Below are 27,278 nucleotides of genomic sequence, written 5' to 3'. Positions count from 1 at the left end.
ATGGTCGTCAGCGTGTCCGGATGGTCAAGACCAAGCACCTTCTCACGCGTCGCCAGCGTCTGCCTGTGCATCGATTCCGCCTCCGAGTACTTGCCCAAATCCATTAAGACAGAGCCAAGAAGGCTCGCGCTGAGAAGTGTGTTGGACTCATCCTTGCCCAAGATCTGCTCTCGAATCCCCAGAGCTTTTGAGACCATGCCCTCTGCTTGACTGAAGAGCCCTTGTTGCCACGCGTACCGGCCAGTGTTGTTCAACAAGAAAGCCCACGTGTCGGTCTCTCCAATGCTAAGCTCCTTCTGCTCCACCATAGGTAATACGTGTGGAAAGAGAGTCCGACATTTCGGCCAGTTTGCGTACTCGCCGTCAGGAAACTCTTGTGCCATTGCCTGTACAAAGGCCCGTTGCCATACGCTATCTTTGTTAGCCGACTTGAGCCATACCCCTGTCGCGAGCTGCACGAGCCCGTGCATCTCAAACTCGTCCTCGCGCTGTTTCATATTAACTAGCGAGAAGGCACGAAGAAATGCCACATCTTCCTCAAAGTCATTGTTTTCTCTATTTGTCTGCCTCTCTACTAAGTTGTCCTGCTCCTTATTCTTATTATCTGTGTAACGACGAATCATAAAGTCAGGAATGCTTTGCGGGTGGAAGAAACTCATAAAGGAGAGAAGGTCTGCCGCTGACGGTCTCTGCTGGAGTATATGCTCAAAAGAGATTTGCCATGTCGCAAGCACAGAGTTTAGTGCATTCCCATCGCGTCGCATATCAGGAGCTGCCTTGCGGAGCAGCCCTACCTGTCCCTCGACCCCCTTGAGCTGGCCAAGGTACTTTTGGATTGACATTCGCGGCCCTAGTCGATTTATGTATGCCGCCGCTTGGACGATTGCAAGCGGGATGCAGTCGAGAGCGTTCACAAGCTGAGTCGCACCATCCGACGGCTCGTCTCCTAGCTTATTCCGTAGAAGCTCAACAGCCTCGCTGTCACTCATCGCACCGATCTTGATGATATCCTGCTGACGACCCACGAGGCTTCGGGCAACATCAGCATTTCGCGAAGTGATAACAACCGCCCCATGATCGCTTTGTGGTAACAGCGAGGCCAGTGGTATGCTCTGTTCATCCTCCTGGGACTCGACCAAGATCTCGTCGTCGACATTGTCTACAATCATCAACCACCGTCCGTTCGCCTCGTTCGATAGCCATCTACAAACAGCTGAGACAGTGTCTACCGCAGCACTAGGCTGAGAACGGAGCCCAACTCGTTCTGCGATGTCGCTGAAAGCTTGCTCGAGTCGTGCTGAGTTGCTCGCATGCACCCAGAACACCGACGTGTCCGGCTGTCGCTGTCGCACGCGATGCGCGTACTCGATGGCTAGCTGTGACTTCCTGTGCGATGTTAGCACATATCAGATACAGCGAAGATACGGTCATACCCGAAGCCGCCGAAACCCACAAGCGCGGCGCGGCCCGCTCGGCGCGAGCATCGCTCATCAACACGCTCGAGGATATCACCCCGGTCGACAAAGTCGCAGTCCCTGCGAAAAGGTACGTTGAACGAGCCTGTTTGTAAGGATTGAGGATTACGTATATTTGCCTTTTTTTTTAGTCGTGAAAGTGCGTGTTCTTCGCCCTCGCCGTAGATTAAAGGCATAAACACCCCAAAGACCCCTAGCAAACAGTACGCCTTATCTTCTTTAACTGTAGTTGTCCGTTTCGCTGCCCAACTTATTCGCTCCTTAAAGCTAAACTCGCCAAGAGACTGTCCTCTTAGCGCTGCAATAGGTATCTTTGTGACCTCACAGACCTCCTTCTCCAGCGATATCTTGCTGCCTAGTTTCTTGCCGTCCCTAGAGAAGAACTCAACCTGAGCCGGCGCTATAAGCTCCTGCAGCGTCCAGCCTCGCGTGAACCATCGGCTCCGTCGGAAGGCCTCTATCCAAGTTATCCGGAAAGCTTGGGCATCAGTAACCTCTTCCGGGACATGGACATCTGATAGGTATACATAGCACTTCGTCGCACGCTGATACCAACGGAACATAGAGTTGATGGCTGTGCTGAGTTCATTGCTGGTCAATTTATTGATACAAGTGATGAATGCATTGCGGTTTTGTCTTGATATATTAATTCAATGTGTTATTGGATGTTCTACGGTTGTTTTTTCCGGTTACTAAGTAGAAGAAATGTCATGCATTTCAACCTGAGCCGCCAGGCGACTGAACAGCTCAAACTCCATTCTTTCAGCAGGCTTTGGACCATTGAGAATGTCACCAACAATATCAGAGCCAGGCGGAAAATCATGCTCGAACCGGGGCTCTCCAGCACCTCTCATGTTTGCCAGGACCGCCTGCCTGAAGTGCCATCGCAGAAGCTGATCAACTGGTCGTTGGGGGTTGTTCAAGAACTCGAGATCAAGATGCTTCCCAGCAAGGTTTCTCGCATCTATTGTGAAGAATACAATCTTGTAATTGTCCTTTAAAAGATGTTAGCTGTTAGATCTTTACTAAAATAGTAGATATTCATACATCTGGGTTGATTGAGAAGCTGTAGCTATCAAAGAGCTGGTGTATGGCAGAATCAAGTAACAAGCCATTCTGTACTGAATTAATGCCCGCTCCCTTGGCTGGTGGAATTGTAATCCAGCGATCGTAGCTGTTATTCCTCCAATGCTCTTCGTAGGCCAACGGAAAGATGTGAGCCGCTTCGAAGCCTGTCCAATCGTCGAGATGTGCACCAGGTACTCTGATACCAGAGACGACGCATCGACGATCTCGTTCCCGGACATTATCGCAAAAGGATTGCACGCGAGTTCCAGTCGCTTGAGATATCGTACGAACTAACCACGGCTCGTCATTAATCGCGAAGGTGCCTGTCCAAAGCCCTATAGTTAGCCCAAGATAATAAGACGACTACATGTGGGAACTTGCCGACAGCGTGGATATAGTATTTACCAGGCTGAAGCGGTTCATCATCTCTTCCAATCTTCGCCTCGTTTTCGTCGTGCAATTCAAAGGTAGACGTGAACAACACAAGGATCTCCACCATTGAATAAAGGCTTGTATTTGTTACGCCATTTGTAACAATCAACCCTCCAATCACAGTAGCAGGGTCTTCAGCATTGTAAATGTGGACTGTCCGCCCTCTTGAACGATCTCTCGGGGCCATTGTGATTGTTTGGGGCGATTTCGTAAGGTCAGGTGAATGTGGTGCGATTGGAGACGCCAACAACAGTGACGAGGACGACATGGTGCTTTCTTGGAATCGATTAGTATCATCAGGACGACAAAATGCAGGCGCAGGCTGCAATAAGGAAGGCGGTTGAGGATGTAAAGTTGGGAAGTGGAAGCAGGAAGGATGCTGGCTTGGCTTGGGCAGTTGTCCGCTAGCTCGACCACGGCTCAACCTCGGCTCAGGCCTGATTTCGGCCCCTCTTTGGAAGATTCGATCTGAGAACTAATGTTACTGAGAATGTGGGTAAATCAAATAATACACTATAATACGAATTTTGTATAGAAAAGCTATATACGTTCTGCCGCCATTTTCGGCGGCATATGCCACCCTTTTCGTAGCGCGTTGTCGTCGGTGGTGAGTCTGTATAGTGCAGCAAGTGTCTACCCAAGAATACTTTAGGCCATCCTCAGCAGCTTTGTTAACGCAGAAGCGAATTTTAGCGTAGCCAGCCTTATTCTTGCCAGTCCCCGCCACCAGCTCGTCGTATGTGACTTCGCCATCATTCCAAGTATGAGAGAGAATGGCATATGGAGGGATCTCGTCGGTAAAGGTGGTTAGCTTGAAGCCGTCGTAGTTCGGGTTGGATTGTAGGAGGCGCATTTCGGACGCATTCGTCAGGTTTGGATAAATAGGGTTCAGCTCTGCGCTACGTCATTCTAGTAGAATGTGCCGGTAAAGTGTGCCGCAACAAGAGATTCTAGGCGATCAGAAGGCTAACGTTAGTAAGGTGAGTACTTGTGTTGTATTGTAGTGCATGGTGTTTGGACGCAGAAAGGGCTAAATAAGGTGCAGGCAATTAGTGTCTCCTGCGAAAGCCTTAGTGCGTGTCAAGCGCAAGGCGAGTCATTAGACGCGGATTATGTGCGCGTGAGTCGCTGCCAAGTGCTGATGTCAGCGGTAATATAATACCGCTAAGCTACTTTCACTTTGGTGGCTGAATCTGTCGCGTCTGTCACTTTAGAGCCAGTGGATTTGAACAAGCCTTGAAACACAACAATCCATTAGACGCTGTCGCAGCGCTTAGGATTAGATTATTGTATAATAAGCCGCAATTTAACAGTTTTTAACAGGATGCATAGACTTTTTAGTGCAGCTCCGGCGGTCCAAGCCAAAGACCTCGCAACAGGCTATCAGCGGATTGCGGTATTGCACGGTAAGCAGAAGCTGGTTTAAGAAGGCATTAATAAGAAATGCAGTTTATAAGTTGTAGATGTTATTCTGAGAATATCTTCACTTTTGAAAGGTTGTGGAGTTTATCACACTAAAAAGTATATGCGTCGTCCCGCCATGGCGGGTGTCCTGCTACGCAGGGACGCACCTTAGTCCACTATGTTGATAAGCACAAGGCATCCGATAATAGACGCTTTGTTGAGATATTCCGGGAAGGATAGTGAAGAGGGGTAACATGACGTGGAGGGTATTGAATAACTATGCGGCTCAAAAGCGGTACTAGGGCGACTTTCTCACTTGGAAAAATAGTGTGACTGAGGGAATTGCGCGGAGTAGAGGCATCTAGGAATGAGTGTACGTCGGAAAGCATGTTGCAGTTGTGTTAGGGTGGAGGCCCACATGTCGCGAAGGTGGAAGGGTCTCTTATGAGATAGTGAACTCGGAACATCTAGACGGACAAACTTCTGACGACGCTACAACGCTGAAAACCCCTACATTCCCTTTAAATCGAATAAGTTCATATGGAATTGAATTGCGCTAAAAGCTATCTTTTATCTTAATTTCAATATTTCTTTAGAGCTACTGAGGGTTGTGTTGTGCAAAAGAGCTGTGTTGCTAACCTTGACTTATTTCCCAATTCGCTTCCGTATGAGCGGATAACGAAAGGCTGAAGGCTGAGGCCTGGAAGCCATTGATATTGTAAATGGCACTGTGGTGGACTCCAGAGGTGCTGCATTGATCCTTCGAAGTGTGGCCACGTTGCCAGAGTTGCCATTCATCGTCATGTACCAACATTAACTTCCAACAGTGTCGATTCCCCCTACTCATCCCAACCACATTAACCCCAATGTCTTTCACTGTGGGATAGGGTAGCTCCATGTAGTGCACCATGCGCTTGACACTGGAGAATTGACTCAGTGCCGTCCGGTCTTCGACGCTTACAGATATTCAGTATGTACTCTGATTCTGAACGGCCTGACTCTTTGTCACTAAACAGAGGGAGTGAGAATGACCGATATTCGAGGCCAGCAAGGGATTAGATACGGATGGTACTCTTCACATATGGATAGTGCTGCTCTCATATGGGAGAAACACAGTCTCAAATAAACCTGGCGGGCAGACGAGGGGGGGCGCAAAGTAATTTGTTAGTATCGCCGCATCATTGCATTAGCGACTGAAGTCTATCATGATCCGTTAGCTATGTAACACATGCTCGAATATCCTGGTCCAAATCTTAGCTTGTATTTGAAGCAAGGACTATTCTTTCTAGTTTCTCTTCATTCTGCGATCAGTTAGTAACTATACCTATAAGTCTTAGTTTACCTTCAATTTACATATTCAAGACTCACCCTTTATTTGTACACTGGGAAGTCTATTCTTGTGCTTTGGAAGCTCAGAGGACTTTGGTTCCTTGATCCGGGACCCCGATATGCTGTAGGGGGTTCAGTGGTGTTCTTGCTCTCTTTTAAAGACGCCATAGTGACCAGAGACTAGGCGAGAATTCGCAGCTAGTGGGGAGAGAAGTAGAGCCGGTAAGTTAAAGAAGATAAGTTTCTATAGCTAAGTAAGGGGAGTCGAGTAAGGGAAACCGGGGTGAAGTAGGGAGGTCTCAGAAATTGTCCACTTTAGCCGTGAATCTTCAGATAGTCCTCAACTAAGATAAGGACTTTGTCTCTCTGTGATACTTGGTATTAAATGAGAGTGCATTGAACTGAGTGCTCATAGGAGGGCGTATATATAGGTCAGTTGTCGGAAATCAATCGTGATGTTCCGAGGCTCTGCTCACACTTTGTCATGGCGTCACGAAACTGGTAAAGTAAATAATGTATATGTGATTATATAGGCCTCCTTGCAATGCAGAAAGAGAAGGAATAAGTGGTACATAAGATTCTGAATTGTGCTGAAGGGAAGAGCTCTCGTTCCTACCACCCTCTGATGTCGGTTATGGTGGTTTCGTAGAATATTGCTTGATGAGAGGGCTCTTCAACCGGTGTTAGAGGGCTACCATCAATGTTATACTGGGAAGGCACGGAAAGAAACAATGACCGCTTGGGTACTTGGGTGCTCGAGACTAAAATTGTAGGGGTATGCGCCAAAGGCAGTGAATTTGAAAGGGGGGATTATATGAAGGTGTGTAAGCAAGCGCATACCAGGATCGCCTGTCCCGGCTCCCCCTGAGTATATAAAGGTTCACGCATAACTAAAAGTGTTGGAGAGGAAATCCCCCCAAAAAAAAACCCCTTTTATATTTTCTTTGGAGAGTATGAAATGAAGACAGACTAGCTTCTGGCAGTAAATCATGAGCCGAGAATGTTTGTGTGAAGATAGATGTTGACACAGGCGTACTCTCGAGAACATCTAGTAATAGCGAGTTCCACACTGATACTTCAGAGAAACTGCGTCGTTTTCTCACCTCAATCGCCACCTAAATCGAACCTGTCAGTAAGCGTCCGCTCAATGGTAAGCTCCGCTTGCTCGTTTAGTAGTTTGAGATCCTGGAACCATATTTTCTTATTCCAATCGAAAGCTTCAGCACGATTGCGAAAAGACCTGTGGTGGGTCCTAGTAACAACAATTGTAATTCTGTTATAAAATTTATCCCTTTCAAAGCCATGTCTGTTAGATTTGGAGGTTCTACATAGCTATCATAGCCAAGGATAAGAGATACAAAATAAGCGTCCGTAAATTCTTGTCGTTGGGCAAGGAGGAGAAGCTGGGTCAAGGCTACGAAGCAAATGGTCCGCCTCAGCGGCATATTGCTGCTGTGATAAGAGAGGGCGTCCAAGTGGAACGGAAGAAATGTGGTCTCATCGAGAGATCTGCTTACTCTCTTGGAAAAGTACATTGGAATCCTTGGGGCGCCTTCATCTTTTTCTTTCACTTGAAGATTCCGATCCTCGAAGATCTTCATCCTTATCTCTGGCGGAAGGCATAAAAGTAGCGACTAGTTTTAGTTCTAGTTCCACCAAACACTGCTTAACGCCAGTGGTACCCTTTACACTCTATGCTCTCCGATGTTACCTCTTTTGCTTACAACTGAAGCAATGTTCCCTTAGTCTTGAGCTTGGTGAGAACACTGCATCTGCTAGGTTTTACTGGACTCTTCTTTTTGAATTTATCCCGGGATATTTTCGTAGTCGGCTTAGCTGTTGCCGGTTTGCACGGCAATAGCATTGCTAAAGCGAGGATGTGAGGAGGGAGAGGAAGACAGATTGAGCTCCTAGAGGCGAGAAGCGGATGGTAACTCTTTATCGCTAGACTTAGTAGAGTGAAGGCCTGATTCTCAGGAGGAAGAGAAGAAGCGGCAAGCTCCAGCAACATAATAAGTGAAATACGTTGTGGGGCTAAAAGGGCCTAGGAAGCTACGAGAAGTGGAGATAAGAGAGGTACACCCTATTGAGAAACTCTAGAGCAATTATGGGACTAGAATACGGAAGTGGTTACAGCATCCTATTAGTAAACAGTCTTCCAATAGCTAATTTAATGAGACTTCAAAGCGATAGACAGTATACTGTCTTCCTAGAAAGGGGACTCTACACAATTTGCACTTAACATCTTTGGGTAGATTGTAAGGGGAATCAAAGAAGGGGCTCGAACGGCTGAAGTATTATCACAGGTATGTACTGTCAGCGGGCGAAAGAATAGTGTGCTCCTAATTATTTTTAGACAACGCACAGGTCTAGCAAGTTTATCAGAGGGAGCTTCACCAAACGGTGCTAGTTAGAGTAAGCATACCCCTCAATTCTCATCTCATTGGCACAACAAGAGGCCTAAGGCCCATTTGCAGAAAATGACACTATGAATGGGAGGAAGTGATTCATTGTAAAGGAAGAAGTGCAGTCTCGTTGTAAATCTAGCGGCAAGTCCTCTAGAGCGCCATTAAGTTCGGGCGGAGGCACTTGACTTCCCCTATTCACATATACAGGCGTTTTCCTTTGATGACAATTTTGGTCATGGTGTTTAATAGAATATAACTGTTACTGTTAGTAGTGTTTTTAAGGCGTTACTAGCAGCAATAGGGTTTTGTTCTTATAGAAAGAGTAAATTAAAACAGCCTTACAGGCAGTAATAGTTACTGCTAAGTTAATTAATAGTAAAGTTACTGTTTAGTGCAGTTACTACAGTAACTAGTGTTACTAGAGGCTCTAGAGGGCTTGATTTTAACACAATCTTGCTAATATAGTTGTGTTAAGCTCTTTACACAATATCTAGGGCCCCTAGGTTTTAGCTAGAGGTTGTAAGTCTAGATATTCTCCTACTTAGTGTTGTTAAGGTGAGGGTCCTTAGGAAACTTGTAAGAATAGAAATACTAGAGGACAAGGCCTTAATTATAAGAGCTTCTAGAGGTAGCCCTTAACTCCTTAAGACAACAAGAGCTTGCAAGGTGTTAAACTAGCTGCAAGCTTTAAGTGCAAGGAGTTACTTCACTGTTCTGTACTAATAATAGATAGTATAGGCAGTTACTGCAGTAACTATAGCCTTATTAACTGTATAGTAACAGAAGGCAATTCACTTTTGTTCTAACTGCTAAGAGATTGTTACTATCAGTAACAGTAGGAGCAGTACTACGTTCTATTAAACACCATGATTTTGGTGAGACCGCTGGCAAGCTTATAAACCTTGATCGGAGCCACTATCTTCCCGGCCTTCTTCATCTTCCTCTGTCCTCGAGTCGCAAAAGTGCTCGGTGGAAGTTTAAACTAACGCTTTGACTAGACCTTCTTTAGTGCCATGAAAAAGCGTTGATTGCTCTATGCTGAGATTCGAGGTGGAGTAAAGAAGGTATTGAGAGAGAGAAGGGAAGAAATGGGAGATTGGCTAGGTTGTGGTGGAGGCGAAAGAGATGTTGGAATAAGCTGTGAATGACATCTAACGACATTCAACGATCACTCCCCTACAACCATCACTTAATCCTCGAGCAAGTGGCGGAGTTGAGTGGCACGAATTCGGGCATGTCTCCCCAATAGGATGGGCGGTAACATCAGCTTGGAACTTCTTCATTTGATGATCAGTATCTTTAGAAAAATATATACTCACTGCTACTGAAGATAGAGGAAGCCATTGTAAAAGTCTTCTATTCCTAACTAATGGAGAATGAAGGAGGACTAGATGTTGAAAAGGCAAGTAGATGAACGCTAGAAACTCCAGACCTAGATATGGAGAGTTGTGAAGAGGACCGAAGTACCCAAAACCGCAATAAATCGTCGAGATTCTAGTATACAGATCCATGACCTTAGATAGCAGGTATGTGCATTGGGGGGTAGGGGGGTAAAAATGGGGATAATGGATGGATGTATCGGAGTAAGATGGTGCCTTTCAGTTTACACATGGATAAGAATGGAGAAGAAATGAATGGAAGTATAAGGATGGGGAGTAAGGATGGGTGTCGTAGGTTGGTGAAAAGATATGAAAATAAAGGAACCCGGGCCTTAGGAAGGCCGTTCTCCCATTCTGCCCGAGAGAGCGAGAGCTTTCAAGGTGTTAGAATAAACCCGAGTCGCGAGGATGATGCTATAGCCTTTCCGAAACACTGCATCCAACCTTATCATGTCGCATTTTCAGAGACAAGGCTACATGCAAAGTGGTACCTAGTGCCCTGCAGGAGGTCGCTCCAAGTACCGCCACTCGATGTCGACCTTCCCTTTCTCCCGCATGACGACAATCTGCTTGGACCACTCAGTCCAACGTTCCGTTCCCTTCCATGGAATATTTATGATGAGGTGCTTGATTTTCGGGAACCTACGGCGAAAAGCCGGCCGCCGCTTCGACGTGTACTCATCCATGTAGCGCACAGACGGCTCCAGAGTTGTGACAGCCTGAAGCTGGGCAATGGTCCGTCGCTCGACCCAATAGTCCGTCGGGTTGTACCAGTTGTTCCCGTACTTTCCGAGGTATTTCCGAGCAGAGCCCGCGAAGGAGAAATTGTTGAGCTTGTATGGAAGGACTGCGGCTTCGTTGTAGATTTGGCGGCAGACGCGAAGGAGCTGGAAGTTGGGCTTGACGGAGTACGGCGAGGGGTCGCAATTTTGGGGGGAGTCCAATGGGCGTGCCACGTGCCAGATATCATGAGACCACTGCCGGGTCTCCAGGATGTACTTATTTTTTTCGACTTGGATTTTGATGTCGTGGCCTCCGAGAACGTATCCGAAGATCTTGTTACGAATCTCAGGTGGCATGCGAAGCAGCGGAGACTTCAACGAATTCTCCTTGGTGCTGTATAGTGTAAGTTGTATTCTCATTTGATCAATGTGGCAATGTTGCTAGCGTACATGTAGTTGATATCCGGTGAAGCCTGGTTGAGCTTGAGCAGGCCATTGCGGTACTTCACGAAGCCTTTGTTCTTGTCTACGCGATGTTTTGGATTAATATCAGCCCGGCCTGTGTCGAACTTCGTTGAGAGCGCTCGTAAACGTTGCTCAGACCTTCGCGGCGCCATTCTGGGACGAATTTGTGAGGGGCAAGAGTATTGGGTATATCGAGAGGCTAAAGATTTGAGGAAAGCGAGAAGTTGCGAAGTCGAAAGAAGCTGCGAGGTAGAAGGAAAGACCAATCGCTGGAGCTAGCAGGGGCCTATATACAGGACACATGACTGAGAAAGAAATAGTGAGGACGATTGACTGAAAGAGCGGTGGCAGGCAGCAGTATTGAAGATGTGAAGTTGAGAGGTTGATGGAGGCGGTGAGGAGATGGGAATGTATGAGGGGTCAAATAGAATGCAAGGGCAGACCTTAGCACAACGATATAGGCTCGGATGAAGGACTAAGTTAAGATAGAGAAGAGGTTAAGATGAAGAGAGAAAGAAGGAAGAAAGGGGATGCCTTTTAATTCTCTTACTTCCTTCATCATATCTCGTCTGTAGCAGTGTTCATAAACCAAATGATTAACCCTTTCCTCACCAACCTTGCCAGTGCTGCTACAAACATAATTTCCAAACTCTAGTCTATATCCTCATTCCTCGGAATCTAGTGGAACAACTCTCTTCAAATTAACAAATGTCTTCGAAAAACAGTCGTTCTAACTTCGTTCACGCCCTTGCTACGCATGGCGCAGCCGGTCAGAGCTCCTTAGTCACTTCGAGCTGTACTGGGAGCTGGTATCGCATTCAGAGCCTCGTTTCAAGGTCGCAAATGAAGATAGAGCAAAGATCCTCGTATAGCAAGCAACATACTTTGATAGGTGCAAGACTGGGCGATCAGGAGGGCTCTAACACAGCGCCCGTAGAGTGGAGTGGGTGGGTTTTTGTAGGTTCCGATTACAGATATTGAATTCCCCTTTGCCTGTGACTATTCAACGTCTCTCGGTAGAGATAGGAGAGGAGTCCGCCAAGAAATTCGGTTGACTGATGAAGAATTAGAGAATCGTTTGCATTTTTTCAGAAACTGTAAACAGATTCAGCTTTCAGTGAAGGCGTTTGAGGTACATGAGCCTAAAAAACTTACAGTCTGGCCTTTAAGTTGGTATGTTCAGACTTAAGAGTCAGGTAGTATTTTTGGATAGATTTCGCTACCTTGGGAGGCTGCTGTGGTTTGCTTCGTGCAAAGAGTTGTTGTCTTACTCTAGTCTTTCCGTTTCTTAATCTTTGTGGCGGCATTTTTGAATGCGAGAGATATGTTCAACGTTCAAAAAGCTGGGATATTGCGGGGACGGTGTGGTGACAATTCTGGTGGTTGCTTTGGGAAAGTAAGGTATCGCTTATGTAACCATGCCAAATTTCACCTAGTTATCTTGCTTGGGGGGTATTTTCAGAATTAAAGCAGAATATGCCTAGTTACCTATATAAGTATAGCAGCGAGCTTGGAGGCTTCGTTAGGGTCTACTTCGAGTTTCTCGATCAAGTTCGGAGTGGCGAAATGATAAACATATATTGGGAGCAATCCACTGAGGTGGAGTGCACAAGGCAGAAGATGATGCTCGACAGGGGCTCTCCAGGAATCAGGAATTTAAGAGAAGTATCTGGCATAGATTATAGCCTAGAAACATTGAGGCATGGGCGCCGTTTCTTCTCTGGAATCACAATGGGAGGAAGGTCTATATGTAGCAATTCTTCGCTAGGCGGCTGCACCCTAGTTGGGGATTTGCCTGGTGGAAGCCTTTTAATCCATTAACGGACTAAGAATCCTATTTCACTCCTATCCAGACTTGAAGGACGCAGGTCCGCGCAAGCTGCGACGTGGAGGACGTGTCGTCTCAACAAACGTTACGCCAAGATCCGCTCCACGTGCACTCATCATCATGCCACCGCACTAATTAACCCAAACTAGACATACTGTGGAACCAGCCAATCAACATCCTTCATCCCAGCATTTCTTAAGCTCAATGTCAACACGAATACGAAGTTCAACGAACACCGCTGAATGCCTTATCTTTATCAACGCATAACGAGATTGTTCTTCTCGACACGAAAGGCTAAGGACTGGGAAATGAATACAGAAGATGGGGGTTTGAGCCCCTCGAGCCGTGCGGTGCATCATGTATAGACGCGTAAGTCTCTCTATATCGCGAATGATGTGGCGTCGGTGACATTGAAACTGAGGACTTGGCATTCCAATTGAATGGTTCTGAGGTGCGCCATGCAGTATGTGCCCAAAGCACTCCTGATGCCCGCGCTTCTCCTATCTCGATCATATGAAAGGTCGTCTACTGAATCCACTCGCCCTGCGTCGACAAGAAATGAGAGAGCCATGGCGATTGCGACAATTTGATGAGAGTCAGCACGATACGGGGCAAACACGCATCAAATCACCCAACGTAAGATTAAGCTTGAATTGCTTCAGCCATCTTCTTTCCCAGCATCCTGGAAGCTCTGGATCTCGTGTCTCATCCTAGCGCGTCAAGCTTCGCGGCAAAATACAAAGTAACACAGACAGCTCACACATCCTGACCGCAGATCAAACTTAACCTGGCCCCTTTCCTCATCATTACCACCGATATTCACCCAGCCGTCCCCGACCCTGGCGCAACAACCACGTCCTCCACATCCCGAAAAGATCCCGCTCAGGAAGCAGCAATCCCACAAAAGCAAAACGGACTTAGCAAGACGTCTGTTCACGAATCGCCCCATCCAACCATTGCGTGACAGGAGGTGCAGTGGCTGCATGAAACCCACTTTCTAAGTGTTTCACGTTATAGCGTCGCGTGTTATCGATCGGAAGCGAGCCGGGAGCGGGACTGGCGCGAGCCGCGTCCCTGACATGACTGACAGCACAGCACACGCGCCGCGATGGGATAATGGGGAATGAAGGCACCCAAAGCGTTAGAGATGTCATGTCAAAGTAGTGGAAGCTCGTGTTTTGAGTCGTGCTGGTAAAAGTTAAAATCTACTTCAAGCAAGGATACGTAAACGAAGGATTCGCGTTCGTCGTCAACAGACTAGGAGATTCTGTTAGTTAATCAATGCATGTCACTTGGAGAGAGGGAAGAGGCGAATATCGCAGCCTTGCCGTATCCTAGTCGTAGCACCACCCGTGGGCAGAGAATCGCCAGATTACCTATCTCAGAAAGCATCTGCTCATGGCTGTCGTTCTCCAAAGTAAAAGGAATCGGCCCGCATTTGAAGGAGAATCCAAGAAAGACCATGCACGAAACTCTCGAGCTAGATATCCGCAGCTGCTAGTCGATCAAAAACATCGTTTAGATTCGCAAAGTGCACACCGGTGAGGTTGAAACTAGAGAGAATAGCCTCGCTAAGTTTTGTGCCGTAATGTTTATATACTGTCCATCTTTGATGATCAAGTCTTTAAGAACAAGGGAAGCATAATGCCGCGCCGGTATCTTGATAGTTGCCACCGATGACGGTGCGGCGCCGTACGACAATAAAGCTCCGCACGAATTGAGAAGGTCGAGTAGGAGCTGTGGAGATCTGGTAAGGCTGCAGGTGCATCCCATGTCAGTGTACCCACAAACGTCCATCAGGAATCAAAGGCTGTGGGTAGATTGCGAAATTAATACAGTAGCATTCAGAGCTTCATCAGGATATACAAAGTGGGAAATATGTCCACGAACGATCTCCAGCAATTTGGTAGTGTCGATAATTGAAAGCCAGGCAAAGCACAACCCCTGCCAGGATATGGAGTACCGCAAGTCCAAAAAGCGCACCCTGCAAAAAAGGCCGGCACGCACGTTCGATGAAGGCACAAGCTGCAGGCAGCTTAATTTCTTGGCCGTCTTACCGTTCCGCTCTGCCAGCCCGGCTAGCGACCGTCCATGCACCGGCATCACATGCGAAAGGGATGCGCGCCTCCCTCCCTCGATAATGTACCGAATCCCGAACCCGCGTCCAATTCAGCATTCATGCACAAGTGACAAAACGCACGCACCATTCGCTCTAAGATAGCCGCGCCACTTTCCTGCATCAATATTCGTACAGCATGCAGGTCCCTAGCACACACACCGGCACTACCAAATTCCCTTCCCCTCCCAACGCACCTTGAACCTTGGAGAGGGTGAAGAACTCTCCATTTCACCCCATGCAGAGTTGTGAACCGCTACAGCATCATTCTGTTCCTGGACACGGTGTGTCGGAATGCGGGTCGGATTTGGACAGGTGGAAGTTTCCGCGGCCTAGCGACTGACCTTACAAATGTGGATGGAATGGTTAATCGGGATTTGAAGGGGTTGGCTCCTGCCGCCGGGGAAATTTAGATGGCGGTCCAGATTACACGGTGTTAGTAAGAAGAGATTAGCATTGTTGATTAGTTGGCCTGATTGTGTAAATCTTTTGCTCGCTTAAACGTTGGAGAGGACGGGTGTTGGAGCTACTGCAAGTTTCCGGTATTGCAGGATTTCAGAGGCGAATTTCCTGAATGAATGCGGAGGCAATATGCACGTAGAACTTGTAAGGAGTTGAGAGCCCGGGAAAGTTTGATTGATGACCTGAGGCGCAAAAGGGTCGTATGGTCAGGATCATGTGGATTTCTGGGGAAATTCAAGCGCCGCTAGGGTTAGCAATGATGTGTAGATATGTTGTAGCGGCTTTTGTCAACGTGGGTGTGGGACTTGCTAGTTGCAAGCGCTTGTAGATAGATGCGCGTCATGGGGAGGGCGTTTGAGAGCGTCAGCAGCTTCCTCTCCACTTCGCCGAGGAATGATACAAGAGGATGACATGTGCTTTTGGGCACTTGCGAACGATTGTGGTGGCCAAGTTTGTCAAAAGGGACGGCGAATTCGACTAATACGAAAGTAAACATTGAAGCCGTAGTGGCTGACTAGCATTATACCCATTCCTGATGGTGATAATTCTCAGTACCGCATCCCTTTTCCTTGAATAAACCGCCCGATATGATGCAGAAAGTAAAAGTACAGAGGTCAGTAATGACCGTGATATGTTGATGGCAGAATCGATACCCGTGGGAATACATGCTGCGAACTGGCATGGAGATAACGAAACACTTCTCCTCTCCTACAAGCACTGCTGTAGCCCGCAGTCCGCTGTACGCGTGCATGTTAGAAGCAAACATTATTTTCCCTGGTTGGTCCCGGGGAAGGAAGTTCGGTCGCACAATAATCGATGTCGAGATATTTTTAGAGTCTTTGATCAAGCTTTGTGGCATCTTGCAAGCTACGGCTGCTTGCAGGACACCATGCGACCGTGAGTATGGCACTGTGCAACGCTCGTGAGCTCTTCTCCATTATCAGGTAACCCACTTTGGAAGGTTAACCGTAGCCGTTCGATATCTGCAACACATCTCCCCTGCATGATCGTGGAGGGTGGTGATGATTTATCGGCCGACGAAGGTATGCCCAATCATTTTTGAGGTGGCGAATAAGGCTTGTCCTCCTCTTCTGTGACATTGTCCTCTCAAATATTTGATCACAAGTCGCCGAAGCGTGATACGAATGCGGAATCCATCGGGGCTTCCGGCCGCAAGTTTGGGTGGCTAGCTTACGCGCAAACCAAGTGATCATCTTGCTCGTTTATACATGGATTGATCTATCATTGGAGCGTTTCCATGGTCCCATCTGCGCTTGAGGCCATCCGGAAAGGAGCTAGCAACCACCTCCTGCCACATAGTCGGGGTGACATACGGAACGCTCGGGGTAGCATAACTAGTAGGAGGCGGTAGCTGAGACTGTACGCTTTGAATGCTGTTTGATTGAGGAGAGACATTTGGTAGCTGATATCCCGGTGGATTGCTCTCCTGTGGTGTCCGGACTTCGTAAGTTCCTGTGGGAGGCGGTCTTAGAGGAGGTGACGATTGGGACGATGTGCTAGGTGGGGGCGTACCAAAGGCAACATTCCATTGGCTGTGCCACATTCAGTCAGTAATTGTTCGGGTTGAGCGGTTGGATCGGCGGGTACAGCAACTCACTCAAAAATGCGTTGAGGGTTCCATTGCACCGGTTCTTGCATTTGCATACTCGCGGTGGTCTGAGGCGCACGTTGTCCAGCTGCCATCATAACCAAAGGCTGAGCTACTGGAGAGTCAGCCTTGGGATCCTGGTCGGAAGCCGAGATTGGTGGAGTGATGGGGTGGGCATGGTAGTTGACTTGACCTGGATGTTCCAAAGGCGAGTGCTGGCTGGGAAGACGAGACCGGTACGAACCCTCATTGCTTAGTGGGCTGGACTGCGCGGGGGCTTGTGGACTTCCAAACGGAAAACTAGGTTTCAGTACGAAAGGCTTTGTTATATCGGCAGAAAATGCTTGACGCAGGGTGTTGACTTGCTGATGCATCTCTGGCATTGGCCATGAAGGGGTACACGTCTCTAGGATCCGCATATGTCTCACAAAGAACTCGCGAGCATCATTGTTCAGTTCTGGATCTGGGCAAGTTATGGCAACCTAGCCTAGTCAGAGCACGCTCGTTGGTAGCCGATGAAAGGTGGACTTACCAGATGAAGCATGGTGCAGGTGAGGACTGCGTAGATAGTGAAGCTCATTCCCCTCTGCATACAGAGTAGCCCGGCTAGTCCATACGTCTTCAAGATCGCTTCCTGCAGTTTGCACATGTTCTTTGCTGCCGAATAGCAGGATATCATGTGCTGCTTCCACACGCCGTCATATGAGTCCGAGAGAACCTGGAGCTGCGGTCGGAGGTGCATGATTACCCCAAGATAGTGATAACAGTGCATATTCGCGATGAAGTGGGATGGAATCCATGGTGCCGACCCGTCCTGTGGATAGACAATCTGCATGTCATTTGGTAGTTCCCTTAGCCAAACCGGCCAGTCGGCGTTATGGCCAACGAACTCAGGATCCAACGCCCAGTCCTTTCTCTTCTTCCTCAATTTTCCGTGGGATAGAGTTGTTTGCTGAATGTTCTTGACAATTCGGATGTATTGAGCGAACTGGCGTGAAATCTGAAATTCAGCACGGTCAAGCCCAGGAATTAGTGTGGGCATCTCGAAGTCCACAGTGTCCAGGTAAACACCGAAGTCAAATCGTCCTGTTTAATTTTTTTTAGCACCTTTTGCCGAAACGACTGAAACGATTACGTACCCTGAGGACCCCCGACCATTATCTCCAGCACGAATAGGGTATGCCACACCCTTGTTTTCGCAATGCAATCAGGTGCTGAAGAACCACACGATTTGCCCATCTGGTGCGTTTCGTAATGCTCGTCTAATTCGAGGTCCTTTGCCATTGCAACAAGATTGACAACGGTCATCCATGAGCGCCAAAAATAGCCACGCCTTGGGGATGCTTCTCTTGCTTTCATCAACAAAATCACCGCCTGCATCGTGCTTAATCGGGGAACGTCTTTAAAGCTCTCCTCATGCTCTGGGCTCAGGGTCAGCGAAGTGAAACCAGCGGGAGAGGGGGGGGGCACTAACTGGACGCAAGGGCCAACCACTTGTTTCCTTCCGAAACGCCTTCCAGCATCACCGACGCGCAAGCAAAAATGGCCTCTAGCAGGAGTGGTGAAATGGTTTCTGGAGCGGTTTGCCATTGTTGGTAAAAGTAAGCACGATTAATCACTGGACAGTACGGATGGATGCTGTCGAAGTAGTATTCGAAATACTGAAGCGCTTGTTCATCCGAAGGCATCATTTCTGGTGGTATTCGAATTGTATGATCCAGACTCGCCGAAGGGGGTAGTTGAACCTCGAACTCTTCTTGCGCAGGCGTCTCTGCGAGATTTTTCTTTTGATTTGTAATGTATGGTGCTGTACTAGTCAGTAGATAGAAATACGGTGCAGGTTTGCGGTAATCTTACCGACTGCTGTATAGTCAATCTTTAATTCACCAAGTGCATCTGCGAGATTCGAGGATGGATCGCTTCTCCAATTTGGTTCTGTTGCTGGAGGGCTCATAGATGGAGCTGGCGCAGCAGACTGGGCTTCAGAGTACATTTGATGAGGTTGGTAGGTTATGTTCGGTCCAACAACTTGGGGCTGCGCCATAGGCGGATACTGAATGTGGTCCTGCGGGGACTGTTCCATGTAGGGCGACGTCTGGTACATCCTGATGCTTTCTGCATACGTTGCGGTGACCGGAGTGGGCAATGAGGCTGGCATTTGCGAAGCGAGTTCGTGGGGCATAACCGCATGGCGCTGATAGTCATGCTGGCTATTCACAGCGGACACAGCATACTCGGCGGGCTTCGTTTCGAGTTCGAAGGTCTGAGTTCCAGAGTTAAAATCTTTATCATAGCTGACGGTGGGTGGCACGCAATTGAGCTTCAACCGGATACAAGCAGCGCATGGCCATGCGTTCGTGGTCGCAGCATCGCATTTGATCTTGCGCCTTCGACAACCTTCGCATGCTCTCATCACTGTTTACAGTCAGTATCTTAACGTCTGAATAGGGTCAAGGTGAAGGTGCTGTGCCGCACCTTTGAGGCGCTTATGTCTATTGTGTTCGTCCACAAAGACATAATCTGCGAGACATGATTAGCATTCCGTTTTTGAAGCCGTAGCGCACAAATGGTTCTCACTCCGCTGATTCTCTCTTGGCGCCAGAGTCGGCGGCGCAAAGGTAAAGCTCTGCATCTGAGCCGTCTGTGGCAACAGTGGTCGTCCGCTAGTTTCGCCCGGCATATTCGCGCTGAGGAGAGTTCGACGAAAGTCGATATCGGATGCTCAAGAAGTTCTGAAGCGTGGTGGTTACCAGCGGGCGGCGGGGTTCTCAGTTGCCAGCCAGGTTGAGATGGTTTGGGATCCGGTGGAGAGCGCGAGCCAATCGATAGCAACTTCAAGGCTGGACTCTGGACCAATGTCCGCTGACGAACGGCAAAATGACGAAGTCACGTCGAGGTCCCCAAGAAGATGCAAATGGTGGTCGTGATTTCGCGGGGCCTGCGAAAGTATGCTTTTACAGCGGGAAAGAAATCTCCGCAAGGCCGGATGATGTTAGATCAGGGCGCATAGAGATGAGCTGTGGGGACGAGGTTTGGCGGGCCAGGGTTGAGAGGCCTGTGTGTAGTGCGTGGCTCTCGCGTGCCCGTGGTACGAGTCTCCTGAGGGCTTGAAGAGGATGCCCGGCGTGACGAGGAGCAGCAGGAGACGGCAGCGAGCAAATGCCAAAACCGGTTGTGAGGGGATGTAACTTGCAAGAGTCAGGTTGCGCAGAGAGACTCCTCCGTAAGCGCACCCGAGCGTGTGAGCGCAAGCCCTGAGTTGCAGATGGACTGCAGGGCCTGGTGGAGGATGGGAACTGCCGTTGAGCTGTGGGGGTGTCTCGAGCAGGGCCGCAGGGGGGTAAATATCTAGTCAGAGAAAGACGATGGAGGTTTAGTGTGCTCAGAGATGCTGCTACTCGACCCCTCGCAGGGCTCTTCAAGCTTACAACATGGCGAGCTACTGCGTCTACCGCTGCTGAAAAGAATAAGGGGTGGGTTGCCTGCTGCGCTGAGTCTGGTCCACTATAAATCATCGTACGACTCCGGCCCCCTCTACTTGACGAATCCAACGCAGTCATCTTCATCTTTTCTCATCAAAGGGACGACGTTTAAAGAACGCGACCGGCGGCGCTGGTTGCAGGCGGCCAAATGCAAATCAGGAGCAACAGCTACCACCCATTAGACGTCCCATACTCCAGAAGCCAGTGCTCCACCTCTGATAGGACTACAACTACAGAACATTGCCGAACGTCGAGAACGAGCCCTTACGCTATCCCACAACTCTATTGTTCCTAGGATGTCGAGGCTGGTGCACGTTCCCCTCCAGGACAACCTGGAATCTTGGGTGGCTCCAAAAGCCCACTGCCCAACTGCAAGTGGGTCTCCAGTCCTCGAAATTGCTGCAAAATAGGCGCGATGACGAATCACTATTCTTCGCCCTGGGATATATCAGATCTCAACCGCCGTATAGTAGACTACCAGAAAGGGGCACACTTTTTTTGAACCCCAAGGAGTCTAGGGAACAGCCATCTCCATTGTGACGGCACTAGGCGGCCTTGGAAAGGAAGGAGGCTCGCTTTTTGGATCGACCGCTGCCTGGCAGTGGCACCGCACTGACTAGCACTGGCTCCCTTCACTCAGATTCGACGCCAGTTTGCTAGAAATGTTTTGCATCCCTCAGCCAGGTTGGGCGTGAAGATGTCTGGCGGCTGGCGATCCTCCTGGCTTCTGGCCGCCCGCCTGGCTGGCCGTACACTTAATTCACCCTGGCTGACCAGAAGTGCCTCGGCGGAATGACTGGGGTCGATTGGCTGCGCATGCCATGGATGCTGTGCTCTGACCACAAGTGCAACACCACCAGTAGCCCGCGCATGAAACAATATTCTGCAAAATCATCGCCGTCATCTGGGGCTGATGAAGGTCTTGCAATGCGCGCGGCCAGCAGTATTGCCAATTTCGTCAGCATCTAGGGCATCGCGAGCGCGCATGAAAAGAACACGAATCCTAATAGCCCAGCAGCCTCCAGCGTGAATTGGCCCGGGTGACTGGTAATGCCAGAAGGTGGTGATACGCTTTGAGATCCAATCCCACGGCTCGTTCGGGACGTGATTCGATTGAAGGTCGCAGCTACACGCGACTCCGCTGGGTTGATCAGGACAATATATTCTGCCAAGTCGGGTGAGATAGTCAAAGACAATCAACGATGGCGGGCCGGGTGATGGACAGCTTTACTTTCGGATGAACATGATTGAACCGCAACATTTTCTGCGGCATAGCTATCCCCGTGGCGCTTGTTGACGTACGCAGACCACATCGATGCTGCAGAAGCCGACTTGAATTATCCGATAGAACAAGCAGCCTCAACACTGGAAGCACTTGTGCTCGTGCTCATGCTCATACTCATGCTCGTATCTGGATTCTGATGGCTTCTGTGCCCGTCCGGATATCTGACCGGATGCTCCCGCAGCAGAACATGACAGAACTCACTTTCAGCGGTACATGTGTGGCCAGCCGCACTGGCGGCTGCTGGACTCCTGGAAAGCGCAAGAATCCCAAGTCCTTGGTTCATTCATCGAATATTGACCAGGGGCAAATCCGCTTCGGTGATGCCGCGTGCCTGAGCGTGCACAGGGAGAAGGCTGACAGGATCAGCACTGATGAGGTCAATCTGTTCGCTTCATCTTTCCGTGCCAGCCTATACTAAAAGCTTCCACGAGACCCCAGGCTTCGACAATGCTTCGAGAGCGGAGCTTTACGAAGGTCGAGGGGGCTATTGACGAGCTAAGTCTGCAGTCGAGGGCTGATGCATGAAGACGGCTTGGCAACGCTCCAGACACGGCATTTGGCGCATCATCGCACCGTTGCATGCTGCTCAGCGGCTAGACAGAAACAGCTTAGAGTAAGGCGTCCTGGCGGCACATCATTGAGCAATGTCTCTCGACAGCGGTGGCAACCACGACCAGCCTGCCAGTCAGCCAGAGCATGGTGCAGGCATGCTGTGGCCCAGCGTCCCGCGTCAGCCGCTGATGCAGCAATTCATCGCAGTCGACGGTGGAGGCGGCATGCTGCGGAGGAAAAGAAGGTTCCATGCAGGTCGCCGACTGCCTTGGATGTGACGGGATGACCTGCAGGAGGGTTTTCCCTGCGATGGATGAGGGCCTCCTTTGAGAGAAGGCTAACTTAAAGCATCAACCCCACAATCACACGGATACCTGGTTAGTAGCGGTTTGATAAAGAGATTTGGTTTCGTTGCCGCCGACGGCGAGTGACGGCATTTCTAATCCCTTTGTAAGCAGTGGCCGGGAGGGTTTGCTGTCACTGCAAGTTACAAGCAGATTGTGAGGGTGGCGGTGGGAGTGGGATATCTTGGCAGAGGTGGCGGAGATAGTCCACCGGCACAGTTTTCCGCCGCACGGTGAGTAAAGATGCTACGACTGCTACGACTGCTACGACTGCTACGACTGCTACCGTCACTCTCCCTCGTGCCTGCCTAGCTCGGACACGCATGCACACTCTTGCACCTGTCCGGTTGTCTGGTTGTCTGATTGTCTGATTATCTCGCGCCGCCATGGAGCCCGACAAGGACAACGCCAACCCAACCATCCTCAACGCCTCCGACCTGCCGTCGCGCCGCAGAGAGTCTTCGGTCAAGCAGCGCGAAGATGGTGGCACCGGCCTGTTCGACCATCTGATACCGCACTACAACTACCTGAGTGACCCCTTCGAGCGCCCCGTCTCAGCAAGCGACTCGGATGACGACTCTGTCGAGGACATTGATGAACAGGAGATTTACGGTGCGTTCCTCTCACTCCGCTGGCCGGGCGATATGCGAGTAGATCTCCTGATGCCGGTGCGACTCTGCGCTTCAACACCAGCTTGGCTGACTTTTTTACTTTTGCCTTCTGCAGACCTCATCTCCTCCATTTCTGACCCGGAGCATCCGCTGTCGCTCGGCTCGCTCGCTGTCGTAAACCTACCCGACATCCGCATCCTCCCCCCCTCGTCGCCCCATTCCACCATTAGCACCGTCGTCGTCGAGATCACCCCCACAATCACGCACTGTTCGCTGGCCACCGTCATCGGTCTTGGGGTGCGAGTGCGGCTCGAGCAAGCCCTGCCACCTCGCTTTCGTGTTGACGTTCGTATCAAAAAGGGGACTCACAGCACTGACGAAGCAGTGAACAAGCAGTTAGGGGATAAGGAGAGGGTTGCAGCGGCACTGGAGAATGGAACCTTGATGGGCGTGCTGAGGAAAATGCTGTCGACCTGTGAATGAGAGGGTTGTCCTGCTTAACCAGCGGCAAGCAGGCATATCGTAATTGGGCTCCCTATATTAGCTACATTCAGCGTTCTTTTTAGACTTCTCACGATTTAATGTTCGCATTAGGCGGCGTCGAGGTAAGGTGCCGTTTCCTGACTCCCAGTCCACATCTCTATTTTAAATGTCGAGCATGAATTCAAATATTTTCTGGTTCCATACTTTGTCAACAATCCTCGCGTCGTTGGCGTGTTTCGTCGCGTGTACTGTCCGAATTCAACTCTTCCCCCCTTGCTATTTCTTCAAAAAGCTGCCCCACCAGCTCCAAAATTCCGCCTCATTATTTCCAACCAAAATTTACGGTTCCACGGCGCTCAACGCGTTTCCGCCCATGCAGCCGTATAGCCCGTGGCTAATGCAATATGCGCGGTGCAGCACTTCCCCTGCGCCGATCCACGGGCCTTAACGCACGTAATATAGACCCTATATGCAACCCAAACCAGCTTATTTGCCAGTCCAACGACATCTCTTGGAATCTTTGCTGATGTTGAGTCTCTTTCGCAAAGGAGAGATTGTTTAGCCACGGGTTAGGAGGAAAACGCCTGGCGCTTCGAGACCCTCTAGCACTTGCGTCTTTCCTAGTGCACAGTGAAGTATTGCCAAGCGATTCTCGACTACTTTAATATGGACACACGTCCCATAGCGGGCTTAATGCTCTTGTTTGGTTGTTGAAAAAAAAAAATTTGTTGTATAATCAAGAATTTCGTGTTTCAGGCAGGAGCTCGCTGGTTATCGCAGCCAGTCTTCCTCATTCGCAAGAGCTCTTTCAGGCATTCACACATGTACAATTTTTTATGTGAAGACTTGTAATATTCAAGCTCTCCATGATAGTGTACTTTAAATACTGCGAGGAATCTGCAATCAGCCGGTAATTGAAGGACAAGCTGCAAGCACCGCAATCCGGACGACAACAACGGGGTCATCCGTCGCGTTACTACTGACGACGGCACAAGTATACGTATTTATATCAATTGAGGTACCGTGGTAGTGGAGTCGGCAACCTGCAAGCCAGTTGCCTCTCCTTTAGCGACTCCACCGCAAACTCTACAACCGACCACCCCTTCTCCAGTTACCCTTCAAGATATTAAGTTGGTTTATCTTTTTTACCGCGGATTGAATAGATGCGTGTGGCCAGGATTTAGCGTAGGCTTAGACGAGATCATATTTTGTCTGCGCAGCAAGCAGAGTATGACCAATCTAGAGACCATTTCGCACACCATCTCTTTAGCACCCCTGTCAGAACTTTACGATTTGGAAGTGGGTTTCTCTCTTCTAGTTTCCCTGGTGAGCAGATGTTTCACGATTTAGTTTGTGAACGTGACAAGGGGGGTGACAGCTTTGAGAATGCTCTGGACTCTCTGGAGCGAGAAAGTAAGCTAGGATTAGTGCCTTTATTTAATAGCGAGGTAGTCTGCTTCTCGTATGCTTAGAAATGGGATCTTGTCGGCGAAGATAGCTTTGATCCTGTATAAGAACTAGAGTAAGAACTTACTATTGCATTGCGGCTTTCTTCTACTAGGATTTAGTAACCTTCAGTATGAAAGAAAATATCTACTAGCGGCCGATGCGTTAACAATCTCGAAGATATATCATGGCAACCCGCCTCCGGATTCACATTCTCTCGTACAAGATTATTGGGATGAGATGAGTGAGAGAGATAAAGACTTTGTGGATGTCGTTGGCGTGAACATTGTTCTGCGGGCCTTGGAAAAAAGCAGCAAGAATATCAAACAACTCGTTATTCCTATGCCCAGCTTCTACTATCCGTATATCGACATGTTCACGCCTCTGGAAATTCTCTGAAAAGTCTGGACAAGAATTTAAGCATTGAGCACTATTCGTGATCACACTAGCTTAAAAATGACCACGATTCCCAAGAACCTATTCAAACTATCCGTTCCCAATGCACCAGAGCCGGAAAGCGGGGTCTAACAGCCACTTATAACAATCTATCTTGTTTTGGAAACCTACCTGCTATAGGAGAATCTTCTACAAAAGCTGCTCTATCATGTGGTAAAAAAGGCAGTGATGTCGAGTCCTGCGTGTAAGAAGGGGGCTGAAGTAGAAGACATTACTGATCAGCCAATGCAAAAGTCTCAGGATGCGTCAGTATACTCTGAATTCGTCGGTCTAATTCTGTCACCTAAGTGTCTGTATTCTAATAAATCCCAAGATTCCGGGTAAAAACGGTGTCTACACACAAAGAAAAGAGAAAAATTCATAATTGAATGCAACCGCGTGGTCTGAAATTTCGGGTTTTGTTCCCATTCTAGGCTGATTTGAGAGGCGACCAGTTTCCACCCGCTAGCATTGAGCTATCGGCTTTATGTCACACAGTGAAGCTGTAGTGGACATGGAATAGCATTGCATCTGAGTTGTCTTTTACTCGTCCTAACCCTTTCCTCTTTACCCTCCATTCCTTACAGTATACATTACTAAGTACTGATATAGAATCTTCGAGGTAGACAGGGCAGATCAGGCATTGTATATCAACCTCCCTCAAACTCAGAATGAACAATCTGTCGCTTCAACATAACTATGCCCTATTTGCTATTGGTTGAAAATCATACTTAACCCCTCAGGGTTATTAGATGGCATAGAGACAGTCCGCAGGAGGAACTCTTCCATCCCGGCTCTTTCGGGAGGATTTCCGACTTGACTGAATGAGCGAGGGAGGATGTAGACTTCGAGCGTCCTTCCCTAATCGCAACCGCTCCCAGAAAACCGGTAATATGGAACCTTGAGCGTATCCAATCCTTCATGAACGGCTCTGAAGCAAGCAACCCTATTAAAGAAGTCATTCCGCGAGGCGGAAAACTGATCGCGACCAAACGTTACGTACCGAAGGCTTGCAAACCTAGAGACGCTGTCTGCGAGGAAATAAAAGATAACAATGCCCTCATTTTCGGTAGCATGATAGGATGTCTAGCGGAAAAGGCTGATCCAGGTTCCTGGAAACCAAACCTTCTCACCCTTGTTTGTTATGACCAATTTACAGAATATGTGCTGAGAAAGGGACTGCTTCAGCGTTTCGAAAACAATATCTACCTCGTAGCTATCGATCGATGTAGCCTGGGAGAAATGAGGGATGATAGAGAAAGTAAGCATCACAGCTTTAGCATGAGACACACGACGAGGGCACTGACCGAGGTCCTTGAGGTTCTGTATGCTATGGGAAGGCCACATGTTGAACAGTGTGTTGTTGATATAGTTGACATAGGCTTCTTCCTCAGAGCAGTCCCCGAAGCCGCAGAAGACCAAGAGGAAACCAAGTCCTGAGCGAGGTGAATCGGAGTATAGCCAGTTGGAAAAATCGTTGTCGAGAACTATCTCCAACAATTTTGAAGGTAACTGGTTGAGAGGACTGGCTGCTGTAGTGGAATACGTCGTGGGTTGTTGACAACCGGGCTTCAAATGTCAAGCAGGAGGACATGCGGTTCTTATGGAAGGCAAGTGACATCCACCGGGTAGCGATTCGAAATGTAGGCTGAATCTCGGTAGTGGTACGGGTGATGGGCTATGTGATGCCAGTTCAGTAGAAATTGAAGGAGGCACGGGAAAGAAAAGCGGCATGTTCTCTGAGGCATTTTTCACACACTTCATCAGCTTACGGAATGAGATCCTTCTCCGAGGACTACCCGATCACCTTGACCACATGGGACTAGTCCCTGAATGGGCTGTGACTCAATATATCGGTAACGCCCTCATCGACTTTCTCGCCCGATGCCTGAGCCATTTCCCGAAACATTAGTACATCAAGTCCACTCACTTACACACTTAGA

The 27,278-nt window shown here is 48.9% G+C and overlaps 8 protein-coding genes across 8 annotated transcripts in view; 1 reads left to right on the top strand and 7 right to left on the bottom strand.

Moving 5' to 3' along the window:
• The window catches only part of BDR25DRAFT_373978 (TPR-like protein), a gene marked incomplete at both ends in the record, with an annotated part of 1,994 nt that extends 415 nt beyond the window's left edge, over positions 1-1,579 (bottom strand). The window contains 2 exons of the mRNA XM_033697302.1: positions 1-1,386; positions 1,434-1,579. The exon at positions 1-1,386 is cut by the window's left edge and continues 415 nt beyond it. Of these exons, the coding sequence (XP_033545120.1) occupies positions 1-1,386; positions 1,434-1,579 (1,532 nt within the window). The remainder of the gene's footprint in view (positions 1,387-1,433) is intronic.
• Positions 1,580-1,603: 24 nt separating this feature from the next.
• BDR25DRAFT_158042 (HET-domain-containing protein) lies at positions 1,604-2,086 on the bottom strand (the record flags this gene model as incomplete). The annotated part of the gene is made up of 1 exon (XM_033683991.1): positions 1,604-2,086. A coding segment is annotated over one exon (483 nt), but the record flags the coding sequence as incomplete, so codon positions are not given.
• An 81-nt stretch (positions 2,087-2,167) lies between these two features.
• Positions 2,168-3,349, bottom strand: BDR25DRAFT_291068 (uncharacterized protein; the record flags this gene model as incomplete). The annotated part of the gene is made up of 3 exons (XM_033688566.1): positions 2,925-3,349; positions 2,523-2,866; positions 2,168-2,470 (listed from the first exon to the last, which is right to left on the bottom strand). Exons 1-3 carry the CDS (start codon positions 3,241-3,243, stop codon positions 2,168-2,170), a joined length of 966 nt encoding a protein of 321 aa, XP_033545118.1. The 5' UTR covers positions 3,244-3,349.
• A 725-nt stretch (positions 3,350-4,074) lies between these two features.
• BDR25DRAFT_358006 (uncharacterized protein) lies at positions 4,075-6,121 on the bottom strand (the record flags this gene model as incomplete). The annotated part of the gene is made up of 16 exons (XM_033695877.1): positions 4,075-4,113; positions 4,155-4,210; positions 4,310-4,344; positions 4,463-4,527; positions 4,557-4,656; positions 4,688-4,712; positions 4,757-4,836; positions 4,868-4,889; positions 5,019-5,335; positions 5,389-5,507; positions 5,574-5,579; positions 5,608-5,636; positions 5,748-5,830; positions 5,872-5,888; positions 5,988-6,021; positions 6,066-6,121. 16 exons carry the CDS (start codon positions 6,119-6,121, stop codon positions 4,075-4,077), a joined length of 1,083 nt encoding a protein of 360 aa, XP_033545117.1.
• A 33-nt stretch (positions 6,122-6,154) lies between these two features.
• On the bottom strand, positions 6,155-8,353 carry BDR25DRAFT_358005 (uncharacterized protein; the record flags this gene model as incomplete). The annotated part of the gene is made up of 15 exons (XM_033695876.1): positions 6,155-6,176; positions 6,203-6,298; positions 6,328-6,416; positions 6,445-6,557; positions 6,679-6,806; positions 6,835-6,948; positions 6,972-7,310; positions 7,365-7,391; positions 7,433-7,752; positions 7,791-7,821; positions 7,889-7,917; positions 7,952-7,997; positions 8,106-8,142; positions 8,196-8,266; positions 8,316-8,353. The coding sequence occupies 15 exons, from the start codon at positions 8,351-8,353 to the stop codon at positions 6,155-6,157; spliced, it is 1,500 nt and encodes a 499-aa protein (XP_033545116.1).
• Positions 8,354-9,986: 1,633 nt separating this feature from the next.
• Positions 9,987-10,834, bottom strand: BDR25DRAFT_316388 (uncharacterized protein; the record flags this gene model as incomplete). The annotated part of the gene is made up of 2 exons (XM_033691594.1): positions 9,987-10,611; positions 10,668-10,834. 2 exons carry the CDS (start codon positions 10,832-10,834, stop codon positions 9,987-9,989), a joined length of 792 nt encoding a protein of 263 aa, XP_033545115.1.
• A 5,464-nt stretch (positions 10,835-16,298) lies between these two features.
• On the bottom strand, positions 16,299-19,329 carry BDR25DRAFT_327025 (uncharacterized protein; the record flags this gene model as incomplete). Its single annotated transcript, XM_033692312.1, has 8 exons — positions 16,299-16,641; positions 16,707-17,179; positions 17,230-17,783; positions 17,837-18,118; positions 18,172-18,504; positions 18,555-19,112; positions 19,173-19,217; positions 19,275-19,329. The coding sequence occupies 8 exons, from the start codon at positions 19,327-19,329 to the stop codon at positions 16,299-16,301; spliced, it is 2,643 nt and encodes an 880-aa protein (XP_033545114.1).
• A 3,417-nt stretch (positions 19,330-22,746) lies between these two features.
• Positions 22,747-23,454, top strand: BDR25DRAFT_232527 (uncharacterized protein; the record flags this gene model as incomplete). The annotated part of the gene is made up of 2 exons (XM_033685411.1): positions 22,747-22,972; positions 23,087-23,454. 2 exons carry the CDS (start codon positions 22,747-22,749, stop codon positions 23,452-23,454), a joined length of 594 nt encoding a protein of 197 aa, XP_033545113.1.
• Between the last annotated feature and the right edge of the window lie 3,824 nt (positions 23,455-27,278).

This window comes from Lindgomyces ingoldianus, assembly GCF_010093535.1.
Source record: "Lindgomyces ingoldianus strain ATCC 200398 unplaced genomic scaffold BDR25scaffold_26, whole genome shotgun sequence".
NCBI classification, from domain to species: domain Eukaryota; kingdom Fungi; phylum Ascomycota; class Dothideomycetes; order Pleosporales; family Lindgomycetaceae; genus Lindgomyces; species Lindgomyces ingoldianus.
This window is presented reverse-complemented; position numbering and strand designations above follow the sequence as displayed.